This window comes from Castor canadensis, chromosome 19 (assembly GCF_047511655.1).
Source record: "Castor canadensis chromosome 19, mCasCan1.hap1v2, whole genome shotgun sequence".
NCBI lineage: Eukaryota > Metazoa > Chordata > Mammalia > Rodentia > Castoridae > Castor > Castor canadensis.
In genome coordinates this window covers 31348238-31368223 of record NC_133404.1, presented here as the reverse complement: position 1 = coordinate 31368223, position 19986 = coordinate 31348238, and the positions used below count along the sequence as shown (strand labels likewise).

Below are 19986 nucleotides of genomic sequence, written 5' to 3'. Positions count from 1 at the left end.
TGAAACACTGAAGTGCTGGATCTTGAAATCTTGGCAACTCCCATTTAGTGTCCTTGGTGAGAACACGTGTGGACCATCACTGGCTTTCCAGTTCACTGGGAGGGTTCCACCTTGCCCTCTTAATCCCAGAGTCAACTCTGATTACAAATATTTTCCTCTGGGGAATCTGACTTGTAAGGAAGATCCCTGTGGTTCCTGTTAAATAAAACACCTCCCTCTAGCTGCCTCGCTCGTTCTCAGGCTTACTGTGTTTCATCAGCCTAAAGACCGTTGGACATCAACAATTGTTAGAGATCATTTGTTTTTATGGTGAAAAGAAGAAATAAAAGTGCAGGGGAAGGCCTATGCTTCTCTGAACTGTTTTCATTTTAGAGAGTGAGAATCTGGTTGTGTTTTTTTGTGTTTGTTTGTTGAGTAGTAATACAATAGAAGAAGACATGTTGTGAGCAAGTAAAAAATATTTTGTATTCTAGGGTTTTCTTTTTAATTCATTACGAAATTAGAGAAAACTTTAAGGAAAGAAGAAAAAAATAAGTGAATTATAAGAAAATGTAAACTTCAGGATGTAAGGTACTGCTGAATAAAGACCACACCACGTGTGGAAAAGAAAGATTTATTGGAACCAGACTGCAGGGCTGTCACCCTTTTTGGGTTCAGAGTGGAGCGGCTTGGCTGAAATGAGTAGTGGGCTTTATAGGAGGAGCCAAGCCAAAGGGGAGAGAGAGAGTCTCTGGCCTCTGATTATCTATGATCACCAGATGGAATAGGTCGACATGCCTGGCTAGTTGAGTAACTGGAAGTTTCTGAGTTGTTTTGCAAGGCGAGAAACAATCAGGCAGGGACACAAGCAGGGGAGAAGCAAGTGGTCATAAATCAGGGGGTCTGGTTTCGGTGCTAGCCTCGGGACCTTCTGCCCACCCCAAGAATGCCAGGACACATTCCAGTTTAAGTTAAAATAAGAATGGTTCATGACAAAATGAAAAAAGGTCCTACTAATAACAGCTGGGCATGGTGGTACAAATCTGTAATCCCAGCTTCTCTGGAGGTTAGGCAGGAGAATTGCTCCAGCCCAGGAGTTTGGGGGCAGCCTGGGCAATTTAATGAGACCCTGCCTAAAATAGTGGTAGTAATAGTAATAATAATAATAGCTTTTCTTCATTATCAGAAAAGTAGTATCATTTAAAACTGGCAATCATAAACCAGGTGCTGGTGGCTCACGCCTGTAATCCTAGCTATTGGGGAGGCAGGAGGATTGTGGTTCAAGGCCAATCTGCACAAATAGTTCACTTGACCCAATCTGGAAAATAGCAAACACAAAAAAGGGCTGGCAGAAGTGGCTCAGGTGGTAGAGCATCTGCCTAGCAAGCATGAGGCTCTGAGTTCAAACCCCAGTACCACCAAAAATAAACCTGGCGATCTTAGCTGTTAAGAAGCCTGTTAAGAAACACAAGTTACTGTACACCCACACCTCATTAGCCAGTGTTGATTTCAGAGTTTGACCCTAGTGGCAACCATGTTTGTAACCACTCTACAAATGTGATTATTTTGTAATGGCCCACCTCCTCCTTTAACTGTTGATAGGGAAGCAAAGCCCTCTGGGTAGAAGAGCTTGGGTAAGTGCCACCAGCCAGTCAGGGGAACCGTTCCATGGAGGCATTGAGACACAGTCTACAAATCACCAAGACAGCATGAGAAACTGGGTAACTACTTTTGAGTTTGAATTTTTGTAATGTCCACTTTAATTTCAAAACAAGATGCATCCAAAGACCCCCTGCATCCCTCTCAAAACAAGGTGAGCCTTGGTGGTGACAGGCAAATGGAGCAAATGCCACTTCTCACCTGCTCTGGCTGTCAGGGGAGACCCCAACCCCAGGGGCCAATTAATAGGGACATGGAAGGGTGTAGAATTCCAAGAAGGCCTCAGTGGGGATCTGGCCTTGGTCCTCAGCAGTGATTCCAAGTAAGACAGTGCATTTTTTTTTTTTTAAATCCGGAGGTCTATTAATTGGTAGGAACCATGTGGCCACGACCTCACTCAGGGCCCACTGAATGTTGCAGAAGCAGCACCATGTGGTACCTGATCCCCTGAATGAGGGTCTCGTGGCCTTGGCCAGATGGGTAAAGAGAATTATTGGTTTTGTTCCTCTTATGACACAACTTCTGAAAAATAGTATATTTAGGTTTTTTTTAAGGTATTTTAATAGTATTTTCTGAAAAATCAAGATGTTGCATAACACGACTAAGAAATAATCTGGATATTAGCTTTTTTGGTTATTCTAACACAATTAAAAAGAGGAGTGCCTGCTGAGCTGGTGGAATGCCAGCGCTGTGGCTGAAGTTCAGTGGCAAGTTGAGCCAGCAGAGCGCAGAAGCCGACAGACAAGAGCTAACTGGTGAGCCCCTGACCTTCAGAGCTGACACAGCTGGGGACAGTAAGACTCCATCCTGAGGAGGTGTTGATTCACCCCCATTTCACAGAAAGTTAAAACGGGGGCACAGAGGTTAGCTTGCCTGGGGTTCACAGCTCCTAGGCAGCAGGTGCTTGCAATCAACACTTCAAAGAGGAGGTGAGGGTTGCCAGGCATGGTAGCTCATGCCTATAATCCTGCTTGTCAGACAGCAGGAAGATTGAGGTTCAAAGCCAGCCCATGCAAAAAATAAATAAATAAATAAAAGCCAGGTGTGGTGGTGGGTGTGTGTCATCCCAGCTAAGATGGGAAGCATAAACAGGAGAATAGCAGTCCATACTAACCTGGGCATAAATTTGAGATCCTATTCAAAAAATAACTAAAGCAAGAGGCTGGTGGTGTGGCTCAAGTGGTAGAGTTCCTGCCTGGAAAACGCAAGGCCCTGAGTTCAAACCCCACTACCACAAAAAAAAGAAGGTTGGGGTTATGTGTGTACAGGAACTCTCTTCTTTGTCTTCCCACTCTATTCTCCTTCTTTTTCCTCTCTTCTTTCTACTGCTCCTTCTCCTCCTCCCTTCTCTTCCTCTCCTCTTCTTCTTCCTCTTGCTCCTTCTCCTTCTTCACATGTTTTGCAGAATCTGGAAAGCAACCAAATTTTACCACATCCTAATGGCCAAATAACAATGAGGGACTCTGGCAGGGGAAGGGGAGGATTACTAAAGAGGAAAAAACAGGCAGAAGAAAACAATTTATAAGGTGCCCACTGCCTTGGTTTGCACTGGACAGAGGTACTGGTTTGAGTGTATTTTAGTGCTGGGTCCTACACACCCCTCCATCTTGGCAAACCAGGACAGCTGGTCACTGCATGGTGGCAAAACCCTAAACTACCCCAAGCCACAAACTAACCCAGACGCAAGCATCCAGAAAGTCCCTGGTGGCACTCTTGCTCTGGCCCTGTGCCTGTCTGCGGCCATTGGCTCTGTGATCTGAGCTGGCTCTTTCTGCTCTCAGAGGCATCGCCTTACTACTGTGTCCCCACCCCCACTGTCCTGGGCCTATCAAGAGCCTGACCCAGTAGACAAGACGCACGCTCCCCACTTGGGCTTCATGGACTTGCCATCCAGCTGCATGGTGGTGACCGGTAAGGCTGTGTTTTCCTGTGTTCCCGTTTGCTACTGCTGTGAGCCTGTGTCCCTGGAATATGCAATTATGGCAACTGGTGGTGCTCCTAGTTCCAGATGGGAGCCAACTTCCTGCTGTGTCCTATTAAAAAACAGGCAGGGGACAGAGGCTTTCCTGCCTCCTGGCTCATTGTCTCCAAATAACTTGAGTAGCTTGCACAAAGATGCCCACTGTGGGTGAGGCTAAACCTTGTCTGCCCTTCAGTCCCTCAGAGAGGAAGCCAAGGTTGGCACCTGCTGTCCTTGACTTTAGGATCCATTGGGCACAAGTGGTATTCTTGGGGTACAGTTTCATAGCAAGAAAGGGGGAACTGTAGCTCAGAAGAGACAGTACCATCACTAGGATCACAGAGTCAGCTACAAGGACCACACCCCAAAGGAACATGCAATCCCCACTGGCACAATGAGAGCTTGCTACCATGGGAACTCTGAAGTCCCACACCTTAGCCACTAATTTATGCCCCGAACCCCAAAAGGTCAACCTGGAAGGAATGGTGACTGCTCACTACTGGGTTTCACCCAGCTCCACTTGCCTGATCATGTCATTGTCACAGCTGGTCCCTGGGGGCTTGATCTTTTTTCTCAAAGCTCTTTATTTTTAGTTAGACATCAAAGCACTATGTTTATTTTTAGCTAAATACATTTAGCATGTTTACAATTTTGCAAATGGCATTGGGTGAAGGACACATAGAAGAAGACTCCTGTGTGTGCGAAAGTCACCTATCTTCACGATATTTTCAGGCTGTAATTCATACTTCTATCAACCTTCAAAAAAAATTCTTTTGAAACCCTTTTCTCTCCCCTGTTCTCATTTGTGTTATTTCAGGGCTAGAGATGGAATGGCTCAAATTACACTTGAATTCTTGAGAAAACTGTACTCTAAGGAAATGCAGTCTTTTCATCAAGGAGATATGGGTCTTCACAGGCCCTCGCCCCTCCTACAATCACACCGACCCTTACCTTTGTCTTGTCAGCCTGTTGTTCACTGGCAGATCCTAGATCATTTGGGGAAATAGCTGATAATCAGCCACAGTTTGGATTCCAGAACATGGACCACCTTTATTAGAAATGCTTTGAGCTGCCAGGACAGTCCCTTCATTTCACTGGATTTGCCCTGTGTATAAATCTGCCCATGATGATGATTGGCACGTAGACAGATGGTGGGGAGGCGAGGGCTCTGACAAATTGCCCCCAGATCAAGGTGTTCTGACTGGCACCAACAATAACAATGAGAGACGGAGGACCTGCCCCTTCCTAGGGCCTCTGGATTTCAAGGTCTTTCTCCAGCTCCTTCCCCAGTTCCTCTCCAGGGCCAGAAACTTGACAGTGAAGTTTGACCCAGCAAAAAAAGAGCATCCAACCTTTATTTTCTGAATTGTTTTCCTAATTTAAAACAGATAAGAGATATGATTTTCGCTGATGTTAATATGATTCTAAAAGGAATGTAATTGTGTGTATGTGTATGTGTTTGCTGCATATTTATTAACCTGATCTCTCAGTAATTTTTTCCTTTAATTTCAATTATTGTTCTTTATTGCTGATGGTGTCTGAGGCAGCTACAGTTGTATTTATTCTATACAATTCAGTCATTCAGTCAAAAGTTACCTCCAGGCATCCTGGACATCTTTTTGAAAACTTTGTCATGCCCTGAGTTTTCTCCTTGTGAGCTAATCCTATTAGTGTTTGTAGACACGGGCGTTCAGGAAGTGCCAAGGTGCTATTGGAGTTCCTTTCCAGAACTGGTTCTTACTCTAAAGACCTGAAGTCCAGGGATTTGGGGTTTCAGAAGTTGAAGTTCAATTGCAGCTCTTACCTATCTCAAAATTTGTATGAATGGAGGGCTGGATGTGCTGGTTCATGTCTGTAATTCCAGAGTCTAGGGAGGCGTAAGTAGGAGAATTGCTGTCTGAGGCAGGCCCAAGCAAAGAGGGCAAGACCCTATCTGAAAAATAAGTAGAGCAAAAAAGGCTGGAGGTGTGGCTCAAGTGGTAGGTCATCTGCTTAGCAAGCAGGAGGCCCTGAGTTCAAATCCCAGTACTACCCCCCACAAAAAATAATTCATATGAATTGGAAACATGTCATGGGAATCAGATGAAGGAGCTCAAATGCTCAGCTGTGTTCCTGAGCAGGACAATGCTGCCCAGATGTGCAGCCACCCTGAGATGAGTGTCCCCTTTGTCACAGGCTAATCTGACAGCGGTTCCTCTCCTCCACAGAAGACCACACGTTTTTTAAGGTTTTCATTGTAAAATAACTATACATTCAAGTCAATTTGCAAAAAATGTACAGAAACATGCCCTGAACCCTTTAACCAATCTTTTCTGATGTGAACATCTTCAATTTCAAAGCCAGGATGTTGACATTGGTATAATCCAATGTGCGTGCATGTATGTGTGGCTCGATACAATTTCTTCACGTGTAGCTTCTTGCAACAACCACCACAATCAAGAAACAGAATTCTGTCAGCACCACAGAGCCCTCAGAATGCTTCTCTGTCCCCTGCCCCGTGGCTAACACCTGATGTACATTACTCTGTTCTCCATCTCTATAATAATTTTATTCTAAAGATATTATATACATGGAGTCATGCAGTGTGTCTTTTTGAGACTAGCTTTTTTTTCTTACTCAGTATAAATTCTTTTGAGATTATCCAAATTGTTGTATCAATACTTCTTCCTTTCAAAAAAATGTAATGACTTTATTGAGATCCAATTCACCCATTTAAATTGTGCACACCATCAGCTCCTAGTATATATAGGGTTATACATTTAATATCACAATCAATTACAGAGCATCTTCAGTATCCCTAAAAAGACCCTACTCCCATTAGCCTTCACCACCCATGTCCCCAACACAAACACCCAGCCCTAGGCAACTAGCAATTTGCTTTCTGTCTGTATAGATTTGGGGTTTGAACCTAAGGCCTGTGCACATTAGACATATGTTCTACTGCTGAACTAAACCCTCACCCCAAAGTTTGTAATGTGATGGAATCCAACCTATCACTTTTTCCTTTTAAGGACTGCACTTCTGTTTTCAAGTCTAAGGACTCTTTGCCTAGCCTTGGCTCCAAAATTTTCTCTCTTCTTTGTCCCTTAAATGTCTTATGGTTTGTCTTGTTACACTTAAGTCCATGATCCATTTTGAATTCATCTGTGTAAAAGGTGTAAGCCTTAGGTGGGAAACAGTGGCTCACACCTGTAATTCTAGCTACTTGGGAGGATGAGATCAGGAAGATCACAGTTTGAGACCGGCCGGGGCAAAAAGTTTACCAGACTCCATCTCGACCAATAGCTGGGAGCCGTGGCACAGGCTTGTCACCCCACATTGCAAGAGAAGCATACATAGGAGGATCGTGGTCCAGCCCAGCCCAGATACAAAGCTAGATCCTTTCTCAAAAATAACCAACACAAAAAGGGCTGGAGGCGTGGCTCGAGGGATAGAGCTCCTGCCTAGCAAGCACAAGGCTGAGAGGTCTGGATTTATTGCCAGGTCTCCTCTCCTCCATGGAATTGTTTTTGCATCTTCATCAACGAACAATTGGGAAAATTCCTGGGTTCTCTACAAGGCCCACCTACCTTTCAATCAGACATTTGTGCTCTCATGTCCACAGCCCTCCTAATTTGTCAGTGGATCAGTCTCCCTTTCCTTTTGGGCTTCCCCACTGTGCCTGACACAGAGGACTCTGAGGCTGTCCCCAGACTGGCAAAGTTACAGGAGTCCCCTGGGGCCCACCATGACCTGGGGAGCAGGGAGAGATTCTTACGTTACCACTGTAAGCCAGGTATGGCCTGGCTTGAGCAAATCTGGGTATCTTTGGTTTCAGGTTTTGGGCCCTTCCGGCAACACCTGGTGAATTCCAGCTGGGAAGCGGTGAAGGTAAGCCGCCCCTCCCTTGCCCTGCTTCCTTCTGGGGCTCCTGAGAAGGCCCAGTGGGCGTGGGTCTCGGTCATCAGAGCCACATGGAAGGAAAGGCAAATTCTCTGGCCCCTGGCCCAATGGGCTGATGTCAGTCGTTGGGTTGTGACTTGTTTGTTGCAGGTGCTCCTCTCATCTCTGGGGTAAAGAAAGGAGGCTAAAGGGAACTTCTTTGTAGGATGGGGAGGGCCCAAGACAGGCTCTGCTATACCGATAGCTTCTGGGGAAAGTCATTTCCCCCAGCCTCGTTTCCTCATTTGGGAATGATGATGTTGCATGGTTGCCCTGAGAATTCAAAGCAGCAAGTGCACACAGCAGTTTTGTACACAGGTTCACTTAAGCATTGTGCCTGGCACAGGGTAAGCACTTAGTAAGTGGTTACATTTTACTTTTTCTTTATTGATTTGGTGGGACTGGAGTTTGAACTCAGGATCTCATGCTTGCTGAGAAGGCACTCTACCGCTTGAGCCACATCTCCAGCTCTTTTCTTTTTTAGTTATTTTTCAGGTATGGACTTTTATTTTTGCCTAGGGTTAGCCTCATACCTCAATCCTCCTAGATGGCCATGCCTCCTGGGTAGCTGAGCCCACAAGCATGTGCCATCACAGCAAGCTTATTGATTGAGATAACGTCTTGCTAACTTTTTTCCTAGGCTGGCCATAATCCATAACCCTCCCAATCTTTGCCTCTTGAGTAGTTGGGATTACAGGCAGGCATCACCATTCCTAGCATAAGGTATGGTTTTTATTATAAGCAGCATGCTTGCTTTTAAGGATGTGCCATTTAGGCAAAAGAAAATCCTCAGACAGTCCTCAGTCCAGGAGGAGGACTGGGGGCTCCTCCACCAAGCGGACCTGTTTGTCCTTCCCTGGAAGATTGTCTGGTATTGGTCCCCGTGTGGACATCACTTACAGACTCCGGATATTGACCTCTGTTTATTCACACTTGACTTTCAATTTCAGCTTCTGTTGGATCAAGCCAGAGGTACGTCTCTAGTCTCTTTCTTAGAGTTTGCCAGTCAAGCTGAAAACACAATGAAACTGATAGTGTCATGCCCCTGTGGCATCTGTGGCGTTGACTTTCTAGCCTGTTGGCACAGAGGCAGCAGTCAGGAGACTCTGAACTCTTAGTTAGCACTGGTGGTTTTTTCCAGCCAGGGAAAAGCTCAGAGAAGTGGGGACCCATTGCCAAGCCTCACTGTTGTGCACAACATATCAGAAAGGCCAGTCCCGGGGTTTCATGAGCTCCTGGATGTCCATGTCCAGTTCTTCTATCAACAGAGCTTCTCAGCCAAATTCCCAAGGTCCTAACTCCTGTTAACATGGGAATGGAAAAGAGCCAAACTGCTTGGGTTCATCTCCTAGCTCCAGCGGCTTCACGTTGTGGAACCTAAGACAAGCCATCCAATTTTTCTGTGCCTCTCTTTCCTCATCTGTAAAATGGGAAGGTTGTGAAGACTAAGGCAATTAACATGTGTTAACAGACAGGCACATTGTCAGTGCTCACAAATATAATTCTCCTAGGACTAGACAGCCATGCTATTAGTCAGTGTTCTTGCAGGCACATGGATGAGACTGGTGGATTCCTACAGGAAGTGGAATAATGCAGAGATTACTTGGGAGGCTCAAGGCTGACCAGTAGGGCTGGGGAAACTGGGGCAGAAAGAGATGCAGGGATAGAGGCATCAGGAAGTGGCTGTAGGATGGCAAACTCCCAGGACAGCTCTGAGGAACACACACACACGCATGCACACACACACACACACCAAGAGCTGAAAGCTGATGGGAGTGAGTGGTTAGCACACAAACAAAAAGGCAGGGAAGGGCAAATCCCACAGTTGGCTTCATGAGCAGCAGTGGACCTGGAAATGAAACCCAGGCTCCACCTAAGCCAAACCCTTGGAAAGGGAACTTGGGTCTGGAGCACCTCCAACTGCTGCAGACACTCATGCAATTTTTCCTGAGGACTTAAGACCTTAAGTTTCCTACAAATGAAGATGAACTAAATGTCAGTTTCCAATCCCAGAACGCTGAATACACAAGGAAGCAAACTACCATATGTAATAGTCAGCAGAAGCAGAGCTAGGACCTTCAGGACTCCAGCCACTACAGCAATCAGAAACAGCACAACTAGATGACAAACATTTAAGGCAGAATCATAAAAATAGGCAATGAGAGATTGTGAAAAGATCAGGTAAATTGAAAAAGGGAGTGATGGAAGTTATAGAAATTTTAGAAATACAGTTGTTAAAATAAACGCTCAACAGATGACATAAAAGCTGGTTTAAAGTCATAATAAATGAAGGGTGCCAGTCTAGTATATGATTTTATTTATATTGAAGGTCCATATAAAGCAAATCTATTGAGACAAAAAATGGATTAGTGGTTGCCTAGGGTGGGTAGGATGGCAGGATGGGGCATTAGCGGCAGTAGATGGATATGAGGCTTCTTTTGGATGAGATGAAAAGGTTCTAAAATAGAGTGTAATAATGGTAACAGAACTCCAATTATATGAAAAACCAATTGTAAGCTTTCAATGGTAATGTTTCTGGTATATGAATGATCTTTCCAGCAGATAGCTGTTTATCTGCACACACAAAAATATACTATAAATGGCCATTTATAGAAATAGAGAAAAAATTAGTGAACAGAAGACAGATCTGAAGATATTACTCAAAGGACAGGGTAAAGAGATGGACAAGTAAGTAAAAAATTAAGAGATATGGATAATAAGTTATACCTTCTAATGTATGTTTAATTGCAGTTCTGTAAGGAGAAAACATTGAGAATGGAAAAGAAGCAATATTCAAAAAATATTGATTGAGACTATTCTAGAATTCACAAAAGACATGAATCCACAGAGATAAAAAGCACAAAGTATAGCAAGTTAGAACAAAGGAAAATCCATACTTAAGCACATCATAGTAAAGCTGCAGAACATGAAAGACAAGATCTTAAAATCCTTAGAGAGAAAAGACAGATAGCCTTAAAAAATGGGCAGTCTAAATTAGACTAAGCCTAAATTTCGGAAAAGTGACAATAAAAACCTGAAAACAGTAAAATTATATCTTGAACATGCTGAAAATATAATTCCCTACCAGAAATTTTGCAGCCAGAAAAAATATTTTTCAAGAACAAGGAAATAGCCAGGCACCAGTGGCTCACACCTGTAATCCTACCTACTGAGGAGGCGGAGATCAGGAGGATTGAGGTTCGAAGCCAACCCTGGCAAAATAATCCGTGAGACCCTATCTCAGAAAAAAACCCATCAGAAAAAAGGTGGTGGAGTGGCTCAAGGTGCAGGCCCTGAGTTCAAACCCCAGTACCACAAAAAAAAAAAAAAAAAAAGGACAAGGAAACAGTACAGACATTGTCATAAAAAATAAATACCATGCTATGTATGTAGGTAAAATCAGCACTAGCATTGTTTGTATAAAAATAATAAAATAATTGCTAATTTTCTAGCTTAAAAAAAAAAGACTGACCTAAAATATAGGACAATGAAGCATGATGCTCACCCAAATGCATTAACCCTACAGCCATTGCACTGTGGCTGACCCTCTGGCCACAGCTCATGTCCAACATCGTCCTAGCTTTCCTCCTAGTACCTGGACAGACTGGGGCATAGTCTTCTTGATCGATCTTTGGTGTTTAACTTTCTAGCTCATTATATATTCTAGATCATAATCCTTTGCCTCTTGAATAGCTTGCAAAGATTTTCTCCCATTCTGTGTGCTATCTCTTCTTTCTGGTAATTGTTGCCTTCTATGTGAACAACCTTTTTAATTTGATGCAATCCCATTAGTCAATTCTTGCCCTTATTTCATGAGCAATTAGAATCATATTCAGAAAGTTATTGCCCACACCTTCCGGTGTTTTCCTGTAGTAGTTTCAAAGTTTCATGTCTTTCATTAAGGTCTTTGACCCATTTTGAACTGATTTTTGTATAGGGTGAGAGAAAGGAGGTCTAGTTTCAGACTCCTACATGTGGACATCCAGTTTTCCAAGCACTGTTTTTTGAAGAGGCTGTCTTTAGTCCAGCCTTTGTTTTTGGCAACTCTATCAAAATCAGATAGCTGTAGCTATATGGGTTTATTTCTGGGTCTTCTATACTATTCCATTGGACTATATGTCTGTTTTTGCACCAATGCCATGCTGTTTTTGTTACTACAGCTTTATAGTATAATTTGAAGTCTATAGTATAATTTGGAGGTTCTGGGATACCTTCAGTATTGCTCTTTTGCTCAGGTTTGCTTGGACCATTCAGTGACTTCTATGCTTCCATAGAATTTTTGGATTGATTTTTTATTTCTGTGGAGAATGACATTGAGATTTTGATGGGAATTTCACTGAATATGTAGATGGCTTTTGGAGGTGTAGTCAATTTCACAATATTAATTCTATCAATTAACAAGCATGTAAAGTCTTTTCCATCTACTGTCATCAGTTTCTCTCTTCAATGTTTTATAGTTTTCATTGGAGAAGTCTTTCACCACCTTTGTTACTTTTATTCCTAGGTATTTAATTTTTAAGGTATTGTGAATAGGGTTGTTTTCCTAATTTCTTTCTCAGTTTGTTCACTGTTGATATATAGAAAAGCTACTGATTTTTGTATGTTGACTTGGTACCCTGCTACTTTGCTGAAAGTGTTTATCAGATCTAAGAATTTTTTGGTGGAGCCTTCCGGGTCTTGTAAAATATAAGATCATGTCATCTGCAAATCGGGACAAATTGACTTCTTCCTTTGCTATTTGCCTTCTTTTATTTCTTTCTCTTGCTTTATCACTCTGACTAGGAATTCAAGCACTATATTGAATAAGACTAGAGAGAGTGAACACCTTGTCTCATTCCTAACTTTAGAGGAAATGGTTTCAGTTTTTCCTCCATTTAGTATGATGATGGCTATATATTTGTCATATATAGTATTTATTATGTTGACCTAGTTTCCTCTATTCCTAGTTTCTTCGGGGATCTTTATCATAAAGGGGATGTTGAATCTCTCTCTCTCTCTCTCTCTCAATATATTAATTTTAAAAGAGGTTTAGTTGTGAGATTTCCATACATGCATAAATGTACAAATTTACCCCTTCTATTACTCTTTCTCACCCTTCCTTCCCCCCCTTTTAAACAATTTGAATGGGTTTCATTTTTCTACTTTCATACATGAATATGAAGTACTTTGATCATATTCAGACATACCTCCACTCTCTCTTTTTATTCTCCTCCCTTCCACTGGGGGATCTTTAATTTTGTCAAGGGCTTTTTCTGCGTATGTTGAGATGATCATGTGGTTTTTGTCCTTTATTCTGTTTATGTGTTGTATTATACTTACTGATTTGCATATGTTGAATCATCTTTGAATTCCTAGAATGAAACCAACTTGATTATGCTGTATGATCTTTTTAATATGTTGTTGAATTCAGTTTGAAAGTGTTTTACTGACAAGTTTTGTATCTATGTTCATCATAGAAATTGACCTGTAATTATCTTATCATTGCTGTTGCTCGTTCTTATTCAGTTTTGTTACAAGGATAATACTGGCCTCATAGAATGAGCTCCATAGTGTTCCTTCCCTTTCTATTTTATGAAATACTTTGAGAAACATTAGTGTAAGGTCTGGTACTGAGCTTTGGCAGTACTGAGTGCTGGCAGACTCTTTATTACTGCTTCACTCTCATTGCTTGTTACAGAGATATTTTAGTGGTTTGTATACACTTGGGTCAATTTAGTTAGGTCATATGCACCTAGGAATGTTTTCACTTCTAGATTTTCCAGTTTGTTAGAATGTAAATTTTATTTTTTATATATTATTATTGTACTGTGGGTACATTGCGACACAAAAGTGCGTACAGTCTATTTTAGATTCACTCTTTCCATCATTCTCCCTTATTCCCCCCTCTCTATTCTTAGAATAGTTTCAACAGCTCTCATTTTTCCATTTCCATACATGAGTACATAATATTTCTACCATATTCAGCCTCCTACACCCTTTCTTATATCCTCCCCCCTCCCACTGGTACCAACCCCCAGACAAGACCTATTTTACCTTCCTGTCCTCTTTTTTTTAAAAGATGTTTTTGTTTGTTTAAGATAGCTACACAGGAAGTTTCATATATGTATTATATCCTGAATTTGTTCATCCCCTACATTTTACCTTTCTACCTTAGTTCCCTTCTTATAGTTATTTCAACAGGTCTAAAAATTCTATATTCATTTTTATATAGAAAATCCATCAACCATATTCACCTTCTTTACTTCCTTCATTTACCTTCCCTCTCCCATTAGTGTGACTTGTTTTTAATTCTTGTCCTTCATTGTTTAAGTGTCTGTTTGTTGTTCACTGGGATTTTTGCCTTGGTATTATACCTACGCATGTATTGTACTTAAGTCACTGTAACCCTCCTCCATTGCACTTCCTTGCCCTTTTTCCCTATCCTGTGTTGTTTAACAATTTTAGCATGTTTCCTTGTGCCTTGTTCCTACACAGATGTGATGTATTTCATTATTATTTGTTATCTTTCTTTCTTTTCTTTCCTCTTTCCTTGGTTTCCTCTACCAGTCCCACTTTTGGATACATGTTCTGTATATATTTCTCTCTATATATAATATTGCTTGCATTTGTATTGGGCCTATATTCCACATATGAGAGAAAACATGCAGCCTTTGGCTTTCTGAACCTGGCTAACTTCACTGAAGATGATGTTCTCCAGTTCCATCCATTTACCTGCAAAGTACAAAATTTCACTCTTCTGTGTGGCTGAATAAAATTCCATTGTATATACATAGCACATTTTCTTTATTCCTTCATCAGTAGTGGGGCATCTTGGCTGTTTCCATAGATTAGCTATTGGGAATAATGCTGCCATAAACATGGGATGTGCAGGTGCCTTTATTGTAACCTAACTTACATTCCTTTGGGTATATCCCTAGGAGTAGAATTGCTGGATCATATGGCAGTTCTATTTTTAGCTTTTTGAGAAGCCTCCACACTGTTTTCCATAGTGGTTGCACTAATTTACATTCCCACCAACAGTATATGAGTGTTCTTTTTCTCTACATCCTTGCCAACATTTGTTATTATTTGTGTTCTTGATGGTAGCTATTCTAACAGGAGTGAGGTGGAATCTTAACATGGTTTTGATTTGTATTTCCTTTATGGGTAGGGATGTTGAACATTTCTATATGTGTTTTTTGACCATTTGGACTTCTCCCTTTGAAAAAGTTCTGTTCAATTCATTTGCCCATTTCTTCATTGGGTCATTGATTTTCCAGTAAGTTAGTTTTTTGAGCTCCCATATATTCTGGTTATTAATTCCTTGTCAGATGTATAGTAGGCAAAGAGTTTCTCCCACTCTGTGGACTGCCTCTTCAGTCTGGTGACCAATTCTTTTGTCACCTTTTAGTTTCATGCAGTCCCATTTGTCAATCCTTTCTCTTAGTTGCTGAGCTATTGGAGATTTACTTAGGAAGTTATTGCCTATGCCTATAAGTTTCAGTTTTCATACTTCATCCACTTTAAGTTGATATTTGCACAGGGTGAAAGACATAAGTCTAGTTTCAGTTTTCTTCATGCACATATCCAGTTTCCTTACATTTTTTTGCAGAGACTGTCTTTTCTCCATTGTATGTTTTGTGTTCCTTTGCCAAAAATCAAGTGGTCATAGCTATGTGGATTCATATCTGGGTCTTCTCTTCTGTTCCATTGGTCTTCATGTCTGTTTTTGTGCTAGTACCACGCTGTTTTTATTGCTAGGGCTGTGTAGTAAAGTTTGAGGTCAAGTATTTTGATACTTATAGCATTGTTCTTTTTGCCCAGTATTGACTTGGCTATTCGTGGTATGTTGAACTTCTTAGGGTTGATTTTTTTTTCCTGTGATGAATATTATTGGAATTTTGATGAGGATTGCATTGAACACGTAGACTGCTCTGGATAATATAGCCATTTTCACAATATTGATTCTGCCAGTCCATGAGCATAGGAGTTCTTTCCATCTTCTATAGTTTTCTTTCTTCAAGTATTTATTGAATTTTTTCATTATACAGTTTTATCATTGTACGAAGGTCTTTCACTTCTTTTGTTAACTTTCCCAGGTATTTTTTGAAGCTATTGTAAATAGCATTGTTTTCCTATACTCTTTCTCAGTCTGTTCATTGTTGATGTATAGAAAGGCTACTGACTTCTGTAAATTAATTTTTGTGTCCTGCTACTTTGCCAAAAGTGTTTACGATGTCTAAGAGTTTTTTTGGTGGAGTTTTCTGAGACTTTTAAGTATAGGATCATGTCATCTTCAAACAGTGATAGTTTTACTTCTTCCTTTCCTATTTGAATTCCTTTTATTTCTTCTTCCTGTGTTATTGCAATGGCTAGGAATTCTAAGACTATGTTGAATAAGAGTGGAAAGAGTGGACACCTTCATCTCGTTCCTGACTTTAGAGGAAATGGTTTCAGTTTTTCCCTATTTAGTATGATGTTTACTATAGGTTGTCTATATGTTGAAGTGCATAGGATATGTTTTCAAAGAATTCCCTAATGATCACCTGAATGCTATTGTTACTTGTTGTAATATCCCCATTTTTGTCTCTAATTTTATCAATTTGGGTCTTTTCCTTCTTTCTTTTGGTTAGTTTGGCTAAAGATTTATCAATCTTGTTTCCCTTTTCTAAGAATCAACTTTGTGTTTCATTGATTCACTATATTATGTTTTTAGTCTCCATTTCACTAATTTCTGCCCTGATTTTTACTAATTTTTTCCCCCCCTACCAATTTTATTTTTGGCTTGTTTTTATTTTTCTAAGAGCTTGAGATGTATCGTTAGGTTATTTATTTGAGAACTGATTTTTTAATGTAGGTACTCCTAACTATAAACATTCCTCTTAACACAGCCTTTGCTGTATCCCAAAAATTCTGGTAAGTTGTGTTTTCATTTTTCATTTGATGACCTACTTATTATTCAATAGAGTGTTTTTCAGTCTCCATGAATTTGAATATTTTCTATGTTTTCTTTTGCTACTGATTTCCAGTTTTATTCCATTATGGTCTGATAGAATACAGATGGTCATTCCAGTTTTCTTATATTTGTTAAGACTTGCATTGTGTCCTAACATATGATCTGTTTTGGAGAAAGTTCCATGGGCTGCTGAGAAGAATGTGTATTCTGCAGCTTTTGGTGGGGGTATTCTGTAGATGTTAAGTCCATTTGACCTGTAGTGTCACTTAAGCGGTAATTTCTTGTTAAATTTTTGACTGGGTGACCTATCTATTGCTGAGAATCAGGTATTGAAGTCACCCATTATTATTTTGTTAGCAGCCTATCTGTGCTTGTATGTCCACTAGTGTCTGTATTATGAAATTTGGTAGACCTACATTCAGTGCACATATGCTTACAATTGTTATCTCCTCTTCCTGGTTTGTTCCCTTTATCAATATGAAATGACCTTTGTCTCTTCTAACTAATTTTGGTTTGAAGCCTGCTTTGTCACATATGAATATAGCTGCTCCTGCTTGTTTTCATGCTCCACTTGCTTGAGATCTTCTCCCATTCTTTCACTTTAAGCCTATGCGTGTCTTTGACAATGAGGCATGTTCTTATAGGCAACAAATGTTTGGGTCTTGTTTTTTTAATACAAACCGCCAAACTGTGTCTTTTTGATTGAATAATTGAGACCATTAACATTCAGAGTTATTATTGCAAGGTATGTGGGTGATTCCTATCATTTTGTTCTTTCTGTAGTTTTGATCCTTTCCTAATCCTCATCTGTTTATGTACTCATCTAGTGAGATTTAGTCTTTCCTATATTCTTGTGGTTGTGTTTATGTTCCTCTTCCATGTATAGAATTCTTTTAAGTATCTTCTGCAGTGCTGGCTTAGCAGTCATGAATTCCTTTAATTTTTTTTTTTTTTTAGCATGGAACATTTTTATTTCTCCTTAATTATGAAGGATAGCTTTGCTGGATACAGTAATCTAGGTTAGCTGTTATTTTCTTTCAGGGCTTGAAATACATCATTCCATGCCCCTCTAGCTTTTACAGTTTCTTTTGAGAAATCTGCTGTTGTTCTAATGGGGGTGACTTTGTATTTCTCTCTTTCAACTTTCTATATCTTTCCTTGTTCTGTATATTTAATGTTTTAACTATTATATGCCTTGGAGGTTCTTTTCTTCTCTCCTGTTTGGTGTCCTAAAATCCTTCTGTATCTGGATGACTCTCAAGATTTGGGAGATTTTCAGCTGTTATTTTTATTGAACACTTTCTTATACATCTTCCCCTTTATCTATGCCTATGATTCATAGGTTTGGTCTTCTAATGGTGTCCCAGTGGTCTTCCATATTCTGTTTGTACTTTCTTATTTTTTATTCTTTATCTGAATTTTTAAATTCATCTCCCTCACCTTCAAACCCTGATATTGTCTTCAACTTGATGCAGTCTGCTTCTGGGCTATTTTTACCATAGAAGCTCCTTTTCTTTATGTACTAAAAACCACTACTGGCTGAAAGGAGATTTGTAGTCAGTATACCCAGTAGGTCCCCACTTGTTGCAGAGGGAAGTTTGTGCTCTCAGGGACAGCAAGCATCAAAGCCTAGGGGTGTCCCCCAAATGTGTTGGACAGTGGAGCAAACAGAGAATGAAGTTCTGCACTGGTGGTGCAGACTCAGGCATCTGCCTGCAGGTCTCACTGCTTTCAGATCCCACCCTGTGGGAAGGATGAAGCTGGGGGAAATTGTGTGATCCCAGGTCCTGTGCTTACTGCTCTCAACCCCACTTGGCAGCAACCACCTGTAGCTAGCATCCATCTCTTAGAGACTGCTTGGTGCTGTGTCTGTGTGAATATCAGGCAATTGGACTTGCTCTTTCTGGGATGTGGGACCACCATGACTTTTGCTGCCTAAGCTCCCTGCTGCTTAAACTTTTCAGCAGAAGGGCCAGGTGCAGTGACTCAGAGCTGTAATCTCATCTACTTTGGAGGAGAAGATTGGGAGGATCAGGGTTCCAGGAAAAAAAAAAGTCATTGTTACCATCATCTCAATCAACAAACCAGGCATTGTGGCTCATACCTGTGATCCCAGTTATGGAGGAGGCTATATTTATGAGGAACATGGTCCAAGATGCCCTGAGGAAAAATGTGAAACACTACCCAGAAAAAAAAAAAAACCCAAGCAAAAAAGGTCTGGGGCCTTTGTTCAAGTGGCCACCTAGCAATATGAGGTCCTGAGTTCAAACCCCAGTACTGCAAAAAGAAAAAACTTCTCAGCTGGTCCATATCCTAACCTGTCCCTCTCCATGACTGCCTCTCATGGTCATCTCCCTCCCAGACACTGCAGCTGAATGTCCCAAGACTCTCAAACTGTAATCGTTCTTTGTTGGCAAGTCCCCAGAGAAGCTCAGCCTCAAACCCCACCTGGCAGCAAACGCTTGCAGCCATTTGGCAGCTCCTGAATCCTGAGCATCCCACTAGCCATGGGTGCGGCACTATTTCTGCTAGGATCCTCAGGTAATGGAATTTACTCTCACCAGGGAGGGTGGGACCCTGACCGCTGTGCCCTTCACTGCCTGAGCTCTCAGCTGATTAAACTTCACTGGCTCATGTCAGACCTCTCCCTCTCAAGGCTGCCTCTGTGGGTTGTCTCCCTCCAAGGCACCACAGCCAGAAGTCCCAAGACTTCCTGAGTCACAATTATTCATTGTTTTTCAGTCTTCCAATTAGCTCAGCCTCAAACAGTAGGCCCTCTCTCAAGATAGTGACTTGCTATAGCTCTCTGAGATATGGGGAGTGAAAGGGTTTTTCTTGTCCCATTTAGCCTAGTCATACAGGGGTGTCATTGTCCCACCAAATCCCTGCCCTGGCTTAATGCTTTGGGAGATGTGGGCCTGTCCCTCAGCTAAGTCTGCTAGTCTGTTTCCAAGGACACCAAACTTACCTTGTGGTGGAGACTGTGGTATCCCCTCCTCCCCAGGGAGCCAGGGCTGGAGCTGCAAGCTGTTCTCTAATTTACTCTGTGGCCCTTACGTTTCCCTGTGACATTCAGCTGTCCTATTCCTCCTTCATGGCTTGTGGTGCTCTTCTTTTTCTCTCTTCTGAATATAGTCTCTCCTTTGTTATCCTGACTCTTCTTGTTCATAGATGGTTTCTACTCCGCAATCTTGCCCTGCATCCTTGTTCAAGTCCCAAGCAATGGGGAATGAACACTTACAAATACAAATGTATTGAATTATAGATAGTAAGGAAGAGAGTTTTAATTCCACACTTGCAGCATTAAACTGTAAGAATGAGGTGACCTATTATCAAATAGTAACTCAAATGCATTTTTGTTCAGAAATGGGAGAATTTTGAAAACATGAAAATAACGTGTGCTAAAAGTTCACAATGAAAAGAGGCATTTCCTACAAACTCCCAGAAGAGTGACTCAGTGCTGTTCACCCACCTTCTGTGCACAGGGATTCCACACTGAGGGTATCCACTGAGGGTATCCATGGTGGGCACC

The 19986-nt window shown here is 41.3% G+C and overlaps 1 protein-coding gene across 2 annotated transcripts in view; it reads left to right on the top strand.

The window, feature by feature from the left end:
- Nucleotides 1–3437: 3437 nt before the first annotated feature.
- The window catches only part of Pgpep1l (pyroglutamyl-peptidase I like), a 29813-nt gene continuing 13264 nt past the window's right edge, over nt 3438–19986 (top strand). Inside the window, exons 1-2 of one of the 2 annotated variants that reach the window (XM_020165435.2) lie at nt 3438–3549; nt 7416–7468. In XM_020165435.2, coding sequence (XP_020021024.2) covers nt 3516–3549; nt 7416–7468 — 87 coding nt within the window. In that variant the 5' untranslated portion in view covers nt 3438–3515. The remainder of the gene's footprint in view (nt 3550–7415; nt 7469–19986) is intronic. The other variant, XM_020165436.2, reaches the window with a different exon arrangement.